A 19,919-nucleotide genomic window follows, 5' to 3' on the forward strand; every position below is an offset into this window, starting at 1 on the left:
CCTGCCTCCCCAAACACTGAAATTTTATTTCCACCCTCCAACCTTCTACAGGAAGAGGCTCTAGAAAGTCTTGAAAACCTGGTCAAGGTCCACGACATTCTCAACTCTGATCAACATTTAGCACTTAGAACTCCTCCACTCCACTTAAAACCATTGCCATACATTCCCATCACCTTGGAACTCTCCTTTAGAATTCTTCTGATTGTCTTATTTTCTGACTGCAGTTTACTCTTGCTAACATCTTTCCAGCTCTAAACATATGTTAAATGTAGGTATTTCCCAGAGTTCTACCTTCAGGCACTCTTTCTTCCTGCTCTATCAATGTTCCCTAATAATCTCTCATTCCCATGGCTTCGACTCTAACAGATGTGTTGCTGTTTGTCAACCTCTTTTTAAATTAAATGTATGCCTGAATTCTCTCCTTTGTTTATTTAGTCAAAATTCCTACTAGACATTTTCAACTAGATATTACATGGACACCTCAAATAAATATTATTATTATTACAAATAATAAATATTATTCATTTACCCATCGAATTAACACATCAAGTTGATATCTTCCCCTCCACACCATCAAAAATAAAACCCAAAGCTTCTTCCTTTTGACATTCACATTTTGACTAATGCAACGGCACCCATACAACATTTATGAGATGGTGGAAGAGGTGAAGGAAAAAGGGATAGTGTAATAGTTGATGTGGATGAAACACGTTATTGTGTATATATTGCAACAGATTAAAAAGAAAATTGGGAGCGACTGACAGCATCATGGCAGTGTGAGTCATTCCTTTTTTCTCTCCTTTTTGATTTACAACTAACTGGACATCCCTAACTGAAAAAAGCACCTCAATACATCATACCAGGACACCTGAGAGATCTACACATATGTGCACCTGAAAGTGGGTGGACGCAGCAGAATGAGGGTAGTGGCTGTGGAGCTGGAGGAGGCAGAGGCATGTCCAGCAGTGGGACAGTACAACCTTTCTGGCAGAGGAGGTAGAGAGTGAAGTCAGTGAGTGGGGGTGTGCCTAGCCACACATTCTGCAGGAGGAGGGACTCACTGCTCTCTCTGAGGAGGGAGTGCAGTGACAGGGGGCAGAGAAGGAAAAGGGAGGTAGGCAGACAAAGAGATCTGAAGGAAAGCCTTTCCTGCTGTCTGCCCCTGGATTCTGGCCCTAGGACTTCTAAGACTATCCAACGTGAAGATCCCCCTCCTGGGCCACGGGCACACCCAATGCCCCTAGTGCTAAGTACACACCACCCCCAACTCTGTTGCCACGCTTTAAAAATTTTTTTGGCCAGGTTTTTGGTTTTTTTACACGTTCCTGTTTCCCCACCTTAGCAGCAGTGAGTCATCTCCAACAAGAAAAAACAAAAACTTGTGCTATAGCGCCACCTTCTGGAAAACAAAAAAGTCTCCTAATTATCAACCTACTGAGCTGTTAGAACCAAAGTAAACAAAGTCTTGCCTAAATGAGAATGATGCTCACTACTTCAAATGTGGTGGCAGAGGCACTTTTCATCAAACACTTTGAAAAATCACAGTAACACACTATCAGAAAGAAAGTGGCAATTTTCCAGCAACCAAACCCAAAGAAACGGAAGATTGCAATCTAACTGATAAAGAATTAAAAATAGCTGTTATAAGGTACAATAGATAGCTAACAGATAGTGGGAAGCAGCCACACAGCACAGGGAGATCAGCTCATGCTTTGTGACCACCTAGAGGGGTGGGATAGGGAGGGTGGGAGGGAGGTAGACGCAAGAGGGAAGAGATATGGGGACATATGTATATGTATAACTGATTCACTTTGTTATAAAGCAGAAACTAACACACCATTGTAAAGCAATTATACTCCAATAAAGATGTTAAAAAAAATAGCTGTTATGAAGAAATTCAGTGAGCTACAGGAAAACCTAAAATGGCAATACAATGACTTTAGGAATAAAATTAATAAACAGAAGGAGTACTTTACCAAAGAGACTGAAATTCTAAAAAAGAACCAAACAATATTATGCCAACACAAAAACGGACACGTTTTTTTGTCTGTTTGTGCCACCAATGGAACAGAATAGAAAGCCCAGAATTAAATTCCACTATATACAGTCAACTAATATTTGACAAGGGAGCCAAGAATACCCAATGGGGAAAGAATAGCTCTTCAATAAATGGTGCCAGAAAAACTGGAGAAATACATGCAGAACAATGAAATTATGCCCCCATCTCATGTCACTCACAAAAATTAACTGAAAATGGATCAAAGACTTAAACATGAGACCTGATACCATAAAACTCCTAGAGGAAAACACAGGGAAGAAGCAATGCCTTGGCCATGATTTTTTGAATATGACACCAAAAGGACAAACAACAAAAGCAAAAATCAACAAATGTGACTACATCAAACTCAAAAGTTTCTGCACAGCAAAACAATTAACAAAATGAAAAGAAAACTTACAGAAGAGGAGAAAATTTTTGAAAATCATATATCAGATAAGGGTTTTTTTTGAAGTTTTGAATTTTATTTATTTTTTTATACAGTAGGTTCTTATTACTTATCCATTTTAGACATATTAACGTGTACATGTCAATTCCAATCTCCCAATTCATCACATCCCCCCACCCACCCCCCGCCACTTACCCCCCTTGGTGTCCATACGTTTGTTCTCTACATCTCTGTCTCAATTTCTGCTCTGCAAACCGGTTCATCTGTACCAGTTTTCTAGGTTCCACATATATGCGTTAATATACGAAATTCATTTTTCTCGTTCTGACTTACTTCACTCTGTATGACAGTCTCTAGATCCATCCACGTCTCTACAAATGACCCAATTTCATTCCTTTTTATGGCTGAATAATATTCCGCTGTATATATGTACCACATCTTCTTAATCCATTCATCTGTCAATGGGCATTTAGGTTGCTTCCATGTCTTGCCTATCGTAAATAGTGCTTCAATGAACACTGGGGTGCATGTGTCTTTCTGAATTATGGTTTTGTCTGGGTATATGCCCAGTAGTGGGATTGCTGGGTCACATGGTAATTTTATTTTTAGTTTTATAAGGAACCTCCATACTGTTCTCCAGAGTGGCTCTATCAATTTACATTCCCACCAACAGTGCAAGATGGTTCCCTTTTTTCCACACCATTTCCAGCATTTGTTGTTTGTAGATTTTCTGATTATGTGCATTCTAACTGGTGTGAAGTAATACCTCATTGTAGTTTTGATTTGCGTTTCTCTAATAATAAATAAAGCTGATGTTGAGCAGCTTTTCAAGTGCTTCTTGGCCATCTGTATGTCTTCTTTGGAGAAATGTCTATCTAATTAGATCTTCTGCCCATGTTTGGATTGGGCTGTTTGTTTTTTTAATATTGAGCTGCATGAGCTGTTTATATATTTTGGAGATTAATCCTCTGTATTCATTTGCAAATATTTTCTCCCTTTCTGAAGACTGTCTTTTCATCTCGTTTGTAGTTTCCTTTGCTGTGCAAAAGCTTTTAAGTTTCATTAGGTTCCTTTGTTTAGTTTTGTTTTTATTTCCATTACCCTAGGAGTTGGATCAAAAAAGATCTTGCTGTGATTTATGTCAAAGAGTGTTCTTCCTATGTTTTCCTCTAAGAGTTTTATCGTGTCCAGTCTTACATTTAGGTCTCTAAATCATTTTGAGTTTATGTTTGTGTATGGTGTTAGGGAGTGTTCTAATTTCATTCTTTTACATGTAGCTGTCCGGTTTTCCCAGAACCACTTATAGAAGAGTCTGTCTTTTCTCCATTGTATATTCTTGCCTCCTTTGCCATAGATTAGTTGACCATAGGTGTGTGGGTTTATCTCTGGGCTTCCTATCCTGTTCCACTGATCTATATTTCTGTTTTTGTGCCAGTACCATATTTTCTTGATTACTGTAGCTTTGTAGTATAGTCTGAAGTCACGAGTCTGATTCCTCCAGCTCCATTTTTTTCCCTCAAGACCACTTCGGCTATTTGGGGTCTTTTCTGTCTCCATACAAATTTTAAGATTTTTTGTTCTAGTCCTGTAAAAAATGCCACTGGTAATTTGATAGGGATTGCATTGAATCGGTAGATTGCTTTGGGTAGTATAGTCACTTTCACAATATTGATTCTTCCAATCCAAGAACATGGTATATCTCTCCATCTGTTTGTATCATCTTTGATTTCTTTCATCAGTGTCTTATAGTTTTCTGCATACAGGTCTTTTGTCTCCTTAGGTAGGTTTATTCCTAGGTATTTTATTCTTTTTGTTGCACTGGTAAATGGGAGAGTTTCCTTAATTTCTCTTTCAGATTTTTCAACGTTAGTGTATAGGAATGCAAGAGATTTCTGTGCATTAACTTTGTATCCTGCTACTTTACCAAATTCATTAATTAGCTGTAGTAGTTTTCTGGTAGTATATTTAGAATTCTCTATGTATAGTATCATGGCATCCTCAAACAGTGACAGGCTTACTTCTTCTTTTCTGATTTGGATTTCTTTTATTTCTTTTTCTTCTCTGATTGCTGTGGCTAAAACTTCCAAAACAGTGTTGAATAATAGTGGTGAGAGTGGGCAACCTTGCCTTGTTCCTGATCTTAGTGGAAATGGTTTGTTTTTAACCATTGAGAACGATGTTGGCTGTGGGTTTGTCGTATATGGCCTTTATAATGTTGAGGTAGGTTCCCTCTGTGCCCACTTTCTGTAGAGTTTTTATCACAAATGGGCAAATTTTGTCAAAAGATTTTTCTGCATCTATTGAGATGATCATATGGTTTTTATTCTTCAATTTGTTAATATGGTGTATCACACTGATTGACTTGTGTATTCTGAAGAATCCTTGTATCCCTAGGATAAATCCCACGTGATCATGCTATATGATCCTTTTAATGTGTTGTTGGATTCTGTTTGCTAGTATTTTGCTGAGGATTTTTGCATCTATATTCATGAGTGATATTGGTCTGTAATTGTCTTTTTCTGTAGTATCTTTGTCTGGTTTTGGTATCAGGGTGATGTTCACCTCATAGAATGAGTTTGGGAGTGTTCCTTCCTCTGCAATATTTTGGAAGAGTTTGAGAAGGATGGGTGTTAGCTCTTCTCTAAATGTTTGATAGAATTCACCTGTGAAGCCACCTGGTCCTGGACTTTTGTTTGTTGTAAGATTTTCAATCACAGTTTCAATTTCATTACTTGTGATTGGTCTGTTCATATTTTCTATTTTCCCCTGGTTCAGTCTTGGAATGTTATACCTTTCTAAGCATTTGTCCATTTCCTCCATGTTGTCCATTTTGGGGCATAGAGTTGCTTGTATTAGTCTCTTAGGATGCTTTGTATTTCTTCGGTGTCTCTTGTAACTTCTCCTTTTTCATTTCTAATTTTATTGATTTGGGTCTTCTCCCTCTTTTTCTTGACAAGTCTGGCTAATGGTATATCAATTTTATTTATCTTCTCAAAGAACCAGTTTTTAGTTTTATTGATCTTTTTGCTATTGTTTTCTTTGTTTCCATTTCATTTATTTCTGCTGTGATCTCTGTGACTTCCTTCCTTCTACTAACTTTGGGTTTTGTTTGTCCTTCTTTCTCCAGTTCCTTTAGGTGTAACATTAGATTGTTTATTTGAGATGTGTGTTGTTTCTTGAGGTAGGATTGTATTGCTATAATCTTCCCTCTTAGAACTGCTTTTGCTGCATCCCATAGGTTTTGGATCATTGTGTTTTCATTGGCATTTGTCTCTAGGTATTTTTTCATTTCCTCTTTGATTTCTTCAGTGATTTCTTGGTAATTTAGTAATGTATTGTTTAGCCTCCGTGTTTTTGTGTTTTTTACATTTTTTTCCCTGTGATTTCTAATCTCATAGCATTGTGGTCAGAAAAGATGCTTGACATGATTTCAATTTTCTTAAATTTACTGAGGATTGATTTGTGACCCAAGATGTGATCTATCCTGGAGAATGTTCCATGTGCACTTGAGAAGAAAGTGTAATCTTCTGTTTTTGGATGGAATTTCTATAAATATCAATTGAATCTATCTGGTCTCTTGTGTCATTTAAAGCTTGTGTTTCCTTATTAATTTTCTGTTTGCATGATCTGTCCATTGGTGTAAGTGAGGTGTTAAAGTCCCCCACTATTATTGTGTTACTGTCAATTTCCTCTTTTATAGCTGTTAGCAGTTGCCTTATGTATTGGGGTGCTCCTATGTTGGGTGCATATATATTTATAATTGTTATATCTTCTTGGATTGATCCCTTGATCATTATGTAATGTCCTTCCTTGTCTCTTGTAACATTCTTTATTCTAAAGTCTATTTTATCTGATATGAGTATTGCTACTCCAGCTTTCTTTTGATTTCCATTTGCAAGGAATATCTTTTTCCATCCCCTCACTTTCAGTCTGTATGTGTCCCTAGGTCTGAAGTGGGACTCTTGTAGACAGTATATATATGGGTCTTGTTTTTGTATCCATTCAGCAAGACTGTGTCTTTTGGTTGGAGCATTTGATCCATTCATGTTTAAGGTAATTATTGATATGCATGCTCCTATTACCATTTTCTTAATTGTATTGGGTTTGTTTTTATAGGTCCTTTTCTTCTCTTGTGTTTCCCACTTAGAGAAGTTCCTTTAGCATTTGTTGTAGAGCTGGTTTGGTGGTACTGAATTCTCTTAGCTTTTGCTTGTCTGTAAAGCTTTTGATTTCTCCATCGAATCTGAATGAGATCCTTGCCAGGTAGAGTAATGTTGGTTGTAGGTTCTTCCCTTTCATCACTTTAAATATGCCATGTCACTCCCTTCAGGCTTGTAGAGTTTCTGTTGAGAAATCAGCTGTTAACCTTATGGGAGTTTCCTTGTATGTTATTTGTCATTTTTCCCTTGCTGTTTCAATAATTTTTCTTTGTCTTTAATTTTTGCCAATTTGATTAGTATGTGTCTTGGCATGTTTCTCCTTGCGTTTATCCTGTATGGGACCCTCTTCACTTCCAGGACTTAGGTGGCTATTCCTTTCCCATGTTAGGTAAGTTTTTGACTATAATCTCTTCAAATATTTTCTCGGCTCCTTTCTATCTCCCTTCTCCTTCCATGGCCCCTATAATGCAAATGTTGTTGCATTTAATGTTGTCCCAGAGGTCTCTTAGGCTGTCTTTGTTTCTTTCCATTCTTGTCTCTTTATTCTGTTCTGCAGCAGTGAATTCCACCATTCTGTCTTCCCGGTCACTTATCCATTCTTCTGCCTCAGTTATTCTGCTATTGATTTCTTCTAGTGTATTTTTCATTTCAGTTATTGTATTGTTCATATCTGTTTGTTTTTCTTTAATTCTTCTAGGTCTTTGTTAAACATTTCTTGCATCATCTCGATCTTTGCCTGCATACTTTTTCCGAGACCCTAGATCATCTTTACCCTCATTATTCTGAAAACTTTACCTGGAAGTTTGCCTATCTCCACTTCACTTAGTTGTTTTTCTAGGGTTTTATCTTGTTCCTTCATCTGGTACATAGCCCTCTGCCTTTTCTTCTTATCTATCTTTCTGTGAATGTGGTTTTTGTTCCACAGGCTGCAGGTTTGTACTTCTTGCTTCTGCTGTCTGCCCTCTGGTGGATGAGGCTATCTAACCAGATAAGGGGTTAACATCCAAAATATATAAAGAGTCAGTCAACTTAATCACAAAAAAATCCAATTAAAAAATGGGCAGAAGAACAAAAGAGACATTTCTCTGAACAGTACATCAAAATGGCCAATAGATATGTGAAAAGATGCTAAACATCAGTAAACATCAGAAAAATGCAAATGCAAACCACAATGAAGTATCACCTCACAACTTTCATAATGGCTATCATCAAAAGACAAAAAATAACAAGTGTTGGCAAGGATGTCGAGAAAGGGGAACCTTCATGCACTGTTGGTGGGAGTGTGAATCGGTGCAGCCGCTACAGAAAACAGTATGGAATTTCCTCAAAAAATTAAAAATAGATCTATAATATGACCTAGAAATTCCACTTCTAGGTATACACCCAAAGGAAATGAAAACAGGATTTCAACAAGATATAAGCACTCCCATGATGATTGCTGCATTATTCCCAATAGCCAAGATATGAAAACAACCCAAGTGACTATTAATGAAGAATGGATAAAAAAGACGTAGAATATATACACTATGGAATATTATTTAGCCACGAGAAAGGAGAATATCCTTCCATTTGTGACAACATAGATGGACCTTAAGCACATTATGCTATGGGAGATAAGTCAAAGAAAGTCAAGTATTGAATCTAAAAAGTTAAACATGTAAAAAACAGAGTAAAATGATGGTTACCAGGGGATGGGGGTGGCAGAGATAAGAGTGATTGTGTTTAAGGGTACAAACTTAAAACAAGCAGAAATAAGCCATAAAGATCTAATGTACAGTATAATGAATATAAACAATAATACTGTACTATAAATACATAATGTGATAAATATCACTACATCAGCAAACAAACAAAAAGCTGACTCACAGCACCGAACGTAAGTATCATTAACAGTGTAGTAAACACCACTTGTGGTATCTGCCTAGTATGGATGCACTCAATTAATTTTAAAATGCCAAATCATCAAATACCTGCTTCAACATCAGTTCCACATCCCTGAACTTGTATATGATCAATAATATTTTTTTGAAATCTACTCAGTGTCATTCAGACTGCTTCATATCTGAACATTCACTTTCAAAGAAGGCCAAGCATTCTAAGTGTGGCTCCAAATGTGACTTGGAGTGAAAAGCTCTAAATATAGAAATTTTATCAGTTTATATATAAGTGTTTATAATTATGAAAAAGAAATGTTGCAGTAATTGATGCACTCTGAAAGCTGTTTAAGTATAAAAACTAAAATAGGGCTTCCCTGGTGGCGCAGTGGTTGAGAGTCCGCCTGCCGATGCAGGGGACGCGGGTTCGTGCCCCTGTCCGGGAGGATCCCACATGCCGCGGAGCGGCTGAGCCTGTGCGTCCGGAGCCTGTGCTCCGCGACGGGAGAGGTCACGGCAGTGAGGGGCCCGAGTACCGCAAAAAAAAAAAAAAAAAAACTAAAATAAAGAACTGTTAAACAGTTAAGTAAATTAACAGTAAAATAGACTGACATTTAAAATATAAATATTAAGAGAGTATGTATCACCAAAAACCTTTAAGGAAGAACATGTTACCCTCTTTTCATCTAATAAATATTTATAAAAATTTAAATACTAAGGCAAGAAAAAAATAGCAGAGATTAGATCATAGTAAAGTAACTTTTAGAGAATTCTTTGGTATACTAACTAGAAAAAGTAAAAATAAAGCCTGGGTTGTCTCAGGACTATCTGGGAAAATGAGATTGGAGTCTGTCTTCCTACAGTACTACTTTCCTAGAAACTACAGAGGTAAGATAAATGTAAAATGTTTGTCTGCCTAGTTTGCTATGAAACCCCCGATCCCTGGGATTCCACTTAGACTGATGAGCTTCATGTTAGCATAGCATGCAAGCCCTGTACCTATGTGACTAAAATGTAATAGAAGATTTGTGGGAAACTAAGGCTATGATTTAGCACCATGATGGTCCTCTCAGTCTGGGCTCTTATCAATGGCAGCCATACATGGCCCAGGAGCAAAAGAAGATACACATATAGGTGGTTGGTGGGCCTCTCCATAAGATGAAGATGCTCAGTATTCTGCATTTCTTGTCTTATATCCTTCCCAGAAGTCTCTAAGGCCGTACCTATCCTAGGTTACTCTTTTCCCTTCAATAGACATTTGATCCAAGCTGGGCTAAAGGAGATTCTTTCAGAAGCTGAATGATACTGACATTAGAAGTTTTTTTTTTTTTTTTTTTTTGCGGTACGCGGGCCTCTCACTATTGTGGCCTCTCCCATTGCGGAGCACAAGCTCTGGACGTGCAGGCTCAGCGGCCATGGCTCACGGGCCTAGCCGCTCCACAGCATGTGGGATCTTCCCGGACCGGGGCACAAACCCGTGTCCCCGGCATCGGCAGGCGGAATCTCAACCACTGCGCCACCAGGGAAGCCCTAGAAGTTTTGAAAGCCATGTCAATAACAGGACTTTCAAGACAGACTCTTGAATTTCTTTTGATAAGATTCCCACAGTAAATACTCTTCTTGAATTCTATGAAATAACCTTTTATTCTTTTAATGAACTTTTAATTGTTTTAACCTCTTTTGCTTAAGCATTGTTGTAAAATTATACACAAACACATATACAACACAAACAAGTACACACAAAGGTACATATGCAATTCTTATATGTTATTGATGGGGTTATTGAAAAATAACTATCTCAGGTCAACAAAAAGCATGGAAGGAAAAGAACAGAGTGTAATCATATCCGTTATGAAGCTAAGGGACACGTAGGAGTTTCATTCCTTCATGGGAGTATCTGACTTAACACTTTGCATGAGAAAGGGAAAAGGAATTAGCGTCTTCAGCTAGCATAGACAAAGATGTTGTTAAGATCTTATTTGTTCCAGGAAACATTTATACTTATTTACACATTATGCAAATGAGCATATATTTATATACTCAAACATCTCTTTTACAAAGATGTGAGAATGAACATTAAAATTCCACAATGAACAGTTTAGTGAATAATAGGAGAGAAAAAATTTAGTGAATAATAAGAGAGAAAACATTACCAATTTTATAAATGTTGGCTAAAATAGAAAAAAGTACAAAACAGTACAGCTAAATAAGGTAAAGTAATCTAGCTAGGATGCCTGTAAATTACCAAAAGTAAACTTTTTTTTTTTTCAAAAGTAAACTTTTAAGAGCAATAAGAATCTTCCATACACTGACCCACAACGAACCTTATGTAACAGTTCACAATTTGGTGCACGTACTTAGCAGTACATTTATGTCTGAGGAGCAGTTGTAGCACATGGTGCAGAGGCCATGTCTTTACTCAGACAGACAATTTAAATACTGGTTCTGCCTTTTACTGGCTCTGTGATCTTGGGTAAATAACTTAACTCTCTCCATTTCAGTTTCCTCAGGTACTGAGAGGGAAAAGTAATAGATCTTACCTCATAGAGTTTATAAAGACTAAAGTTTCTGAGTATAAGGTATTTAAAACACTTTCAGGCACACAGTTAAAGGTCAATAAATGTTAGCTCTTAATTATTTGGTCTCAATAGAAGCTAGAATATTCAGTGTTCATGGCTAATGTTTTTCTATATCTCAATAATTAAAAAATCCGTATTTCCCTCAATGTTTTACAACATTCAGTCATGAGTAATATCATATGAAATATTAAATATTTATCTTTTATGCAAATTATATCTCTATATCTGTTATGAAAATATCAAATTTAGTGACATATTCAACTGCATAAATTAAATTTAAAGTACGTTTAATAAGATAAATCACAGGAGTAAAACCAATATATTCTGGATAAAATTGATAGTGTTCAGTGCTATTTTACTAATTTTAACAAATGTATTAAGATAGAACTATTTGGCTCATTTAAAATTTATTTAAGGTAAGACTGGAATCTATTGTATTAAATAAAATTAAATAATTAAATAAAAGCATGTGGATCTGTAGTATTAAATAAAATGTAATGTTTCTTTTAGGCTCAGTAGCAACATTTTTTCTAAAACATGTATCTTTTTTTAGGTTACCTGAGAACTGATCATACGCTGAGATGAACGAGCAATATTGGCAGGTAGACCAAAGAAACTAGGTTTGTCATCCTCTGGAAGTTTTTCAATGACGGCACGATAGTCCTAAACACAAATAATTAAAAAACAGTTTTTCAATAAAGATTAAACTTACAACCACCGATATCAGAAAGAACCAGAATATTGTGAAGTATTAAATGATTAATTATTCATGTTACATTGTCTAGGTATATCTCACTTTCAGTCTGTATAGCATTAACTCAGTAATCTAATGGAAATATTCTTTGTCATTACTTCTTCATACTTAAATTATTTGATACTATACTTTCTTATCCTATACTTCTCACATTCAGAGGGGAATTGATTAAAACAAACATAGTTGAGTAACTATGCCTACTATGTGTAGTTACTTTTCCTGTAACCTACCAAAGACTAATCTGCAGAGTGTAGCTCTGTTTATAATGAGATAAATATTCCAACAATCTTTTCTTTTAAACTTATAGAACTCCCAGAAACCTATACTCACACAGTCTGATATACAAGAACTGCTTTGTAAATTGCTTTATTATAAAGCAATTCCACAGTTAGTCTTTGCTGGTGAGGTGTGATGAAATGTATCGAAAATCCTATCATTTCATCCCAAGAATTACTGTAAGCACTGCAAAGGCTTGATTTGCCAAGCACTCATCTGAACAGTTTTCACTTCAGATTCTAGACGGGAAACTAAGTGTAGATCAAGAGGATTTATTCAGTTTGGCTGAAAGATGGGAATTGTTTTGTTTGTTTTCATAAGGAGACGAGTTATTTTAAGGCAGGTGTTGCAAATATATTCATCTAAACTGTTCTTGCTGAAGTAGGAGAAATTGTTTTTGGTGAAGGAGACTCATCTTCTGCCCCTACCCCCATCATCCTTTCTCATCCTCCGCAGCTGCCTCTGCAGTATTTCCAAGGCACAGGTCCTGGGCTTCCTGGAGTTTAACTACAGGAAGTATGTCAAAGTTTGGAAAGACATGCTGTTCTTTGAAATATTTCCTCTCCTATATCTCAGTAAACTTCCTTAAGGTTTTCAATCACAATGTAGATATGCATAAATATATATGTATGTATATGTGAGTGTATGCTTGTATATATCCATGCATATGTGTGTGTGTTTCTCATCTCCTGGGAAACTTCTGGCTTCCTCCTTCTATCTAACTCAATTAAATAGAAAGCTAAACATTGACTCTCATAAATCATCTTATAATGTTTTTTTTCTATTTTTAAATTTTTCTTTTTTTTAAGATGGAAAATAATCTCCCATCTAAAAAAAAATCTCCCATTCCAGATCTTCATGTGCCTCACAGCATGCAGGATCTTAGTATACCGACCAGGGATCGAACCCATGCCCCCTCCAGTGGAAGCACAGAGTTTCAACCACTGGACCACCAGGGAATTCCTATAATCATCTTATAATTTTAAAGCTATTATTCTTTGTATTTATACACTTTATTCATTTTTAAATGTCTGTGAAATTTTCTCATCTAGTGTGGCTAGAGTCTTCTCTCTACCTAGGACTATACACTGACATATTTCCTAAATAGTAGACTGCTACATGTCCAAACTGATTTATCCTCATTTGGACACAAAAGAATATATACCAAATGATACCCTTTACATGAAGTACAAACACAGGCAAAACTAACACAGGCTGTTAGAAGTTAAGCTAATGTATCCTTTGTTGGGGAGGTAGTAACTAGAAGGGAACCTGAGGAGGACTTCTGGGGAGCTGAAAATGTTGTTTCTTGATCGCAGTGCTGGTGGCAATCATGTGTTCAATGTATAAAAATGCACTGCATTGTACACTTATGATGTACACTTTTCTGTATATATTTTATTTTTCAATTTAAGCTTCAAACAATAGAGATGAAAGACTTCTCACGGTACACTATCTGAAATAAATATATAATAAATAACTATGTGATATTTGTTTGCTCATTCACTCTAAGGTTCTCCCAATAAAAAGTAAACTCCACAGTGCATCAAGAGATCCACAAAGTCTGGAACAGCGTTATCACTGAGCAAATGTTCCATGTGTATTATTGAATGAATAAGTGAATGAAAGATACTGAAAAACAAAATCGATGGAATACTTAATAACAAAATAGATAAGATATTCAATAAAGTAATATGTTTAATACTGATTCTTAAGCTTTGTTTTCTGACTTACATCACTAAAACAAAGGAATTTTCTTGAAAAATATTTGAATAAGAGAAAAAGGCACAATACTGATAGAACTATATAACTGAATATATATATTTTGTAATTCATGAAGAAATGTATAATTTTAATACTCTATGTAATGAAAACGTTATTTGGGCATTCACACAAATACAAACTTGTGGCAAAATAAACTAGAATTGAAATCTTTGGGCTACATTTTGTACTATTTCCTGGAAAAGATTGTTGCATTCTAGGAGGCTTTTATATGATGACTCAAAGCAAAGAGCTACAGCTGGATAAAATAAATACACATAAACAAAAATGTTGCTATGAAAGCTAGATAAAGTGAATCTCTCTTGTATATTTAGAACTTCTTTAAATTTATAAGCCAGAGTATGAAGATAGATATTTGTTAAATAATATTTGCTTTCTTTCAAATTTAATGTATCAGAGTACTCTCATAACTATGAAGAGGTAGCATATTCTCCCATTCCAGATCTTCACGGCAGCCCTACAATGTAAAAATTTTCCTTGGCCACCCCCGTCATGATTTACCTATTTACTATATCCTATTATCATCAATCAGTGATCATTAAGTATCCAAAAGTAATAGGACACCTAACTAGAGTTTAGAGAATCAGGCTGCATATTGGCATAAAAAAAAAAAAAAAAAATCCATATTTGTGAATGACAATTGCTTATACATTTGAAAAGAAACAACATATATTTAACAATATAAGAAATTGTTCAAGTTTCTATCTGGTAGTAAATTGAAAATAATTTTACCTACCAAAATGCTGCAGGATTTTGGTGGATATATGGAGTACGGAAAAATGCTTTTCTTGTTCCTTTGGTTTAATACATCAATTATTGAAGAATTAAAAAACTGTTTCAGGTATGACTGAAGAACTCTAAGGTCAAAATAGTTATCTATACGTCCTCCATAAATAGCATTTTCTAGCAAACCATGTACAAATTCCCATTGTACGTCTTTGGTACCTATAATTAAAAAAAATTTTTATTCGTTTCATTTCTAAGATATTAGAAAATTTCTAAAACAAATTTGAAAATATTAAACAAATTCCTGGCTCCAGTTATATTTATAGGATATAACAATACATATTTAATTCATTTAAATCATTCCTTAAAATGCTTAAATTAATGTAATGCTCATTAATATTAATAATATTAATACTATAATCACAGAGGACCTGTTCCAGGAAGGAAGCTACCAACATAGATAACTATAATATGAACTAGGTATGGTGGACAGGAAGGAACCTGGCAAAGTCTGTTTGTTAAAATTCCTCCCTGTGTCCCATTGTCTCTGCATAGCCCAGCAATTTGTTTACCAAACATCTGCTTTTTTGCATCTCCATGTTAACTGCCTTCCTCCCTTCTGAAGTCTAAAACCACTACCCCAAACACCCTCTTTTGTTTTTAGTTGAAGATAGTATTTAAGGTGAGGGTTTCAGCCATTTTGGCAAGTTACTTAGTCTTCCTGGGTCTCTCCTATATATACATGTTATTAATTTTTGTTTGATCTTCTCCTGTTAATCTGTTTCATGTCAGTGTAAATTCTTAGACCAGCCAGAAGAACCCAGAAGGGTAGAAGAAAATTTCTTCCTCCCCAACAGCAGTAAATGCAGGAAACACAATTTTAATCTACCTAGTTAACATCACTGCTAGCATTACTAGTTTAGACTATTTCATTACTATAAAAATCAATGAACCATTCCCCTTTTTTACATTTAATTCTCCATATGTGGAGGTCCCTTAATATCAGGAAATCTTGTAATCATAAGATTATATTTAGACTTCTACCATGAGATTCAGTATCATTTTGAAGCATCTTCCTCTCAACAATTCACTGGTGTGATGTATGTAAAAAACATATGATGCTATTAACTCCATCGCAAGCTTGAAAAACAATCACAAACAAATCATTCAAACTCTCTGTGCTTTGGTATCCTCATCTTAAAAGAGCATTAATAATATTTGCCTCAAAGTGATATTATAAAAATCAAATAAATGTTCAAAAGCCTTTTGGAAAATTACCAAGTTTCTAAGCAAGCTAAAGTACTAGTATATATCCTCAAAAAAAATTGTGTTTCAAAATAAACATTAAAAAAACAACTCATGGAAATCAGAAAACTGATTGGCCTTAGCACAAAATGGGAAAATGTTGGGTCATATGTAAAAAGGAGTGGGGGAGATGCTTCCAGAATGTTGGTAATACACTGTTTATTGACTTTGGGCTAGTTACAAAGGTTCAATTTATGAAAATCTATTGAATTATACCTTTATGTGTACTTTTCTGATGTATAATTCAAAGAATTTTTAAATAAACAAAAAATTCATTTGGAATACTATTAGGCATTAAATAACTATGGGGAACAAATAAATTAATATCCTATCTACTTCTACATATATACCCAACAGAAGTATATTCAAGTAGTCACCCAAAGGTATAGCGCAATCATCCCAAACTACCCACATGTCCATCAAGAAAAAACTTGAAAACTACCCAAGAGAAGAAATACAATCACAGAATGGCAAACTATATAGCACTGAGAATAAATGGACAACAATGACATGTAAGCATATGGATGAATCTCTCAAATATAATGTTAACTGAAAGAATCCAAAGACTAAAGAATACATGATGTATGATTCCAGTTTTATAAAAACAGGCAAAGCTAATCTATATAGTTAGGTGCCTGGTCTTTACCAAAGGAATGGGGGTGGGAGAACTTGGAGAATGGTAGTAACTGGAAGGCAGCATTAGAGTAAAATCTGAGGTATTGGTAATATTCTGTTTCTTGATTAAGGTTCTGCCTATATGAGAGTGTTCAGTTTGTGGAAATTTCACTGGGCTGTAATCTTATGATATAAGTACTTTTTGTACACGTATCATACTGCATTTAAAAACATAAACATGTAAATTAGAATGCGATTCAAAAATATCTCAACATAATAAAGGCCATAGATGATAAACCCACAGCCAACATCATTCTCAATGGTGAAAAGCTGAAAGCATTTCCTCTAAGATCAGGAACAAGACAAGGATGCCCACTCATGCCACTTTTATCCAAAATACTTTTGGAAGTCCTAGACACAGAAATCAGAGAAGAAAAGGAAATAAAAGGAATGCAAATTGGAAAGGAAGAAGCAAAATGGTCACTGCTTGCAAATTACATCCTATACGTAGAAAATCCAAAGCTCATCAATGAATTTGGTAAAGTTGCAGGATACAAAATTAATATACAGAAATCTGTTGCATTTCTATACACTAACAACAAAATGTGAGAAAGAGAAATTAAGAAAATAATCCCATGGACCATCACATCAAAAAGAATAAAATACCGAGGAATAGACCTACCCAAGGAGGTAAAAGACCTGTACTCTGAAGATGTTGATGAAAGAAACTGAAGACAACACAAACAGATGGAAAGATATATGGTGTTCTTGGATTATACGACTCAATATTGTTAAAATGACAATACCACCTACCCAAGGCAATCTAAAGATTCAATGCAATCCCTATCAAATTACCAATGGCATTTTTCATAGAACTGGAACAAAAAATTTTACAATTTATATGGAAACACAAAAGACCCCAAATGGCCAAATCTATCTTGAGAAAGAAGAATGAAACTGGAGGAATAAGCTGACTTCAAACTATATTACAAAGCTACAGGAATCAAAACAGTATGGTACTAGCACAAAAACAGACATATAGATCAACAGAACAGGATAGAAAGCCCAGAAATAAACCCATGCACTTAGGGTCAATTCATCTACAACAAAGGAGGCAAGAATATACAATGAAGAAAAGATAGTCTCTTCAGTAAGTGGTGCTACATGTAAAAAGTTGGACAGCTACATGTAAAAGAATGAAATTAGAACATTCTCTAACACCATATACAAAAATAAACTCAAAATGGATTAAAGACCTAAATGTAAGAATGGATACTATTTTTTTTTTGATGTGGGCCATTTTTAAAGTCTTTACTGAATTTGTTACAATATTGCTTCTGTTCTATGTCTTGGTTTCTTGGCTGCAAGGCACATGGGATCCCAGTTCCCCAACCAGGGATCAAACCCACATTGGAAGGTGAAGTCCCAACCACTGGACCGCCAGGGAAGTCCCTAACACTGGATACTACTGATGTAAAACTCCTACCGGAAAACACAGGCAGGACACTCTTTGACATAAATCATAGCAATATTTTTTGGATCTGTCTCCTAAGGTGAAAGAAATAAAAATAGAAGTAAACAAATGAGACCTAATTAAACCTAAAAGCTTTTGTACAACAAAGAAAACCATTAACAAAACAAAAAGACAACCTATGGAAAGGAAGAAAATATTGGCAAATGATGAACTGACAAGGGATTAATTTCCAGAATATACAAACAGCTCATACCGCTCAATATAAAAAAAAACAAACAAGCCAACCAAAAACATGGGCGGAAGACCTAAACAGACACTTCTCCACGGAAGTTATACAGATTCACAACAGGCACATGAAAAGATGCTCAACATTGATGATTATTAGGAAAATGCAAGTGAAAACTACAATGAGGTCAGAATAACCATCATCAGAAAGTCTACAAACAATAAATGCTAAAGAAGCTGTGGAGAAAAGGGAACCCTCCTACACTGTTGGTGAGAATGTAAATTAGGGCTTTCACTATTGAGAACAGTATGAAGTTCCTTAAAAAACTAAAACTAGCATTACCATATGATCCTGCGATCCCACTCCTGGGCATATATCCAGAAAAGATAAAAACTCTCATTAAAAAAGATACATGCACTCCAATGTTCATAGCAGCACTATTTACAATAGCCAAGATATGGAAGCAACCCAAATGTCCATCAACAGATGAATGGATAAAGCAGATGTGCTACAGATATATATATATAATGGAATATTACTCAGCCATAAAAAAGAATAATGCCATTTGCTGCAACATGGATGGACCTAGAAATAATCATAGTAAGTCATACAGAAAAAGAAAATTATCATATGATATCACTTATATGTGGATTCTAAAAAAATGATACCAATGAACTTATTTACAAAACAAGAAATAGAATCACAGACATAGAAAACAAACTTATGGTTACCAAAGAGGAAGTGCGTGGGGGATAAATTTGGAATTTGGGATTAATAGATACACACTACTATATATAAAATAGATAAACAAGGGCCTACTATATAGCACAGGGAACTATATTCAGTATCTTGTTATAACCTACATGGGAAAAGAATCTGAAAAATATATAAATATATATTATATATATATATATATGTAAAATGGAATAACTTTGCTGTGCACATGAAACATTGTAAGTCAACTATACTTCAATAAAAAATTAAAATAAAAGAAAACTACAAAAATAATGGGATTTGTCCACATGCTAGACGTCTATCCTTATCCTTTCATGGAAACCAAGTTACAGAATAAATGATGATGCCGTTAATTCAACCAACTATAACAGTGCCTACTACCATGGGCTAGGCCCTCCTACAGATGTTAAGGACATACAGAGTAAACAAAATAGTCAAAGACCTTGCTTAATGTAGATTACACTCTAGTTGGAAAAGACGAACAACATTTTAAAAAATGAATGAATAAACAGGAAAGTATAAGGTAGCAGTAATGTATTAAAACAAACAGAACATGGGGATAGAGAACAATTAGAAAATTACTTTAGATTTGGTGATAATAAAAAACTTTTCTGAAGAGGATACCTCTAAGCTGAGATGTGAATGATAAGAGAAGAAAATCATATAAAGGTTTGGGTGAGGAGCATTTCAGACAGAAGGAAGAGCACCTACCAAAACCTTCAGGTAGGAACAAGCCTGGTTTGTTCAAGGAACAGAAAGAAGATAAATGTGGTTGTAGGTTTTGAAAGTGAATTATATGCTTTACTTTGCTTTTCTAAAAAATAAATTTGTTTACTCTGTGGAGAATTTTTGAAAGAATCTATTTCTTGGACTACCAAGGATTGATGAAGTTGAAGGATGAGAACAGAATCTTGATGTGATTTGGACATGGAGGGGACAGAAACTGCCAAAGCATTGGATGTTTGAGGA

The 19,919-nt window shown here is 35.2% G+C and overlaps 1 protein-coding gene across 2 annotated transcripts in view; it reads right to left on the minus strand.

The window, feature by feature from the left end:
• DYNC2H1 (dynein cytoplasmic 2 heavy chain 1) overlaps positions 1–19,919 on the minus strand; it is a 367,862-nt gene that overhangs the window by 110,194 nt on the left and 237,749 nt on the right. For both annotated transcript variants that reach the window (XM_065882515.1, XM_065882514.1), the window contains 2 exons: positions 14,606–14,814; positions 11,616–11,720 (listed from right to left, as the gene is read on the minus strand). In XM_065882515.1, the coding sequence (XP_065738587.1) occupies positions 11,616–11,720; positions 14,606–14,814 (314 nt within the window). The remainder of the gene's footprint in view (positions 1–11,615; positions 11,721–14,605; positions 14,815–19,919) is intronic.

This window comes from Phocoena phocoena, chromosome 8, assembly GCF_963924675.1.
Source record: "Phocoena phocoena chromosome 8, mPhoPho1.1, whole genome shotgun sequence".
In the NCBI taxonomy this organism is placed as follows: Eukaryota; Metazoa; Chordata; class Mammalia; order Artiodactyla; family Phocoenidae; genus Phocoena; species Phocoena phocoena.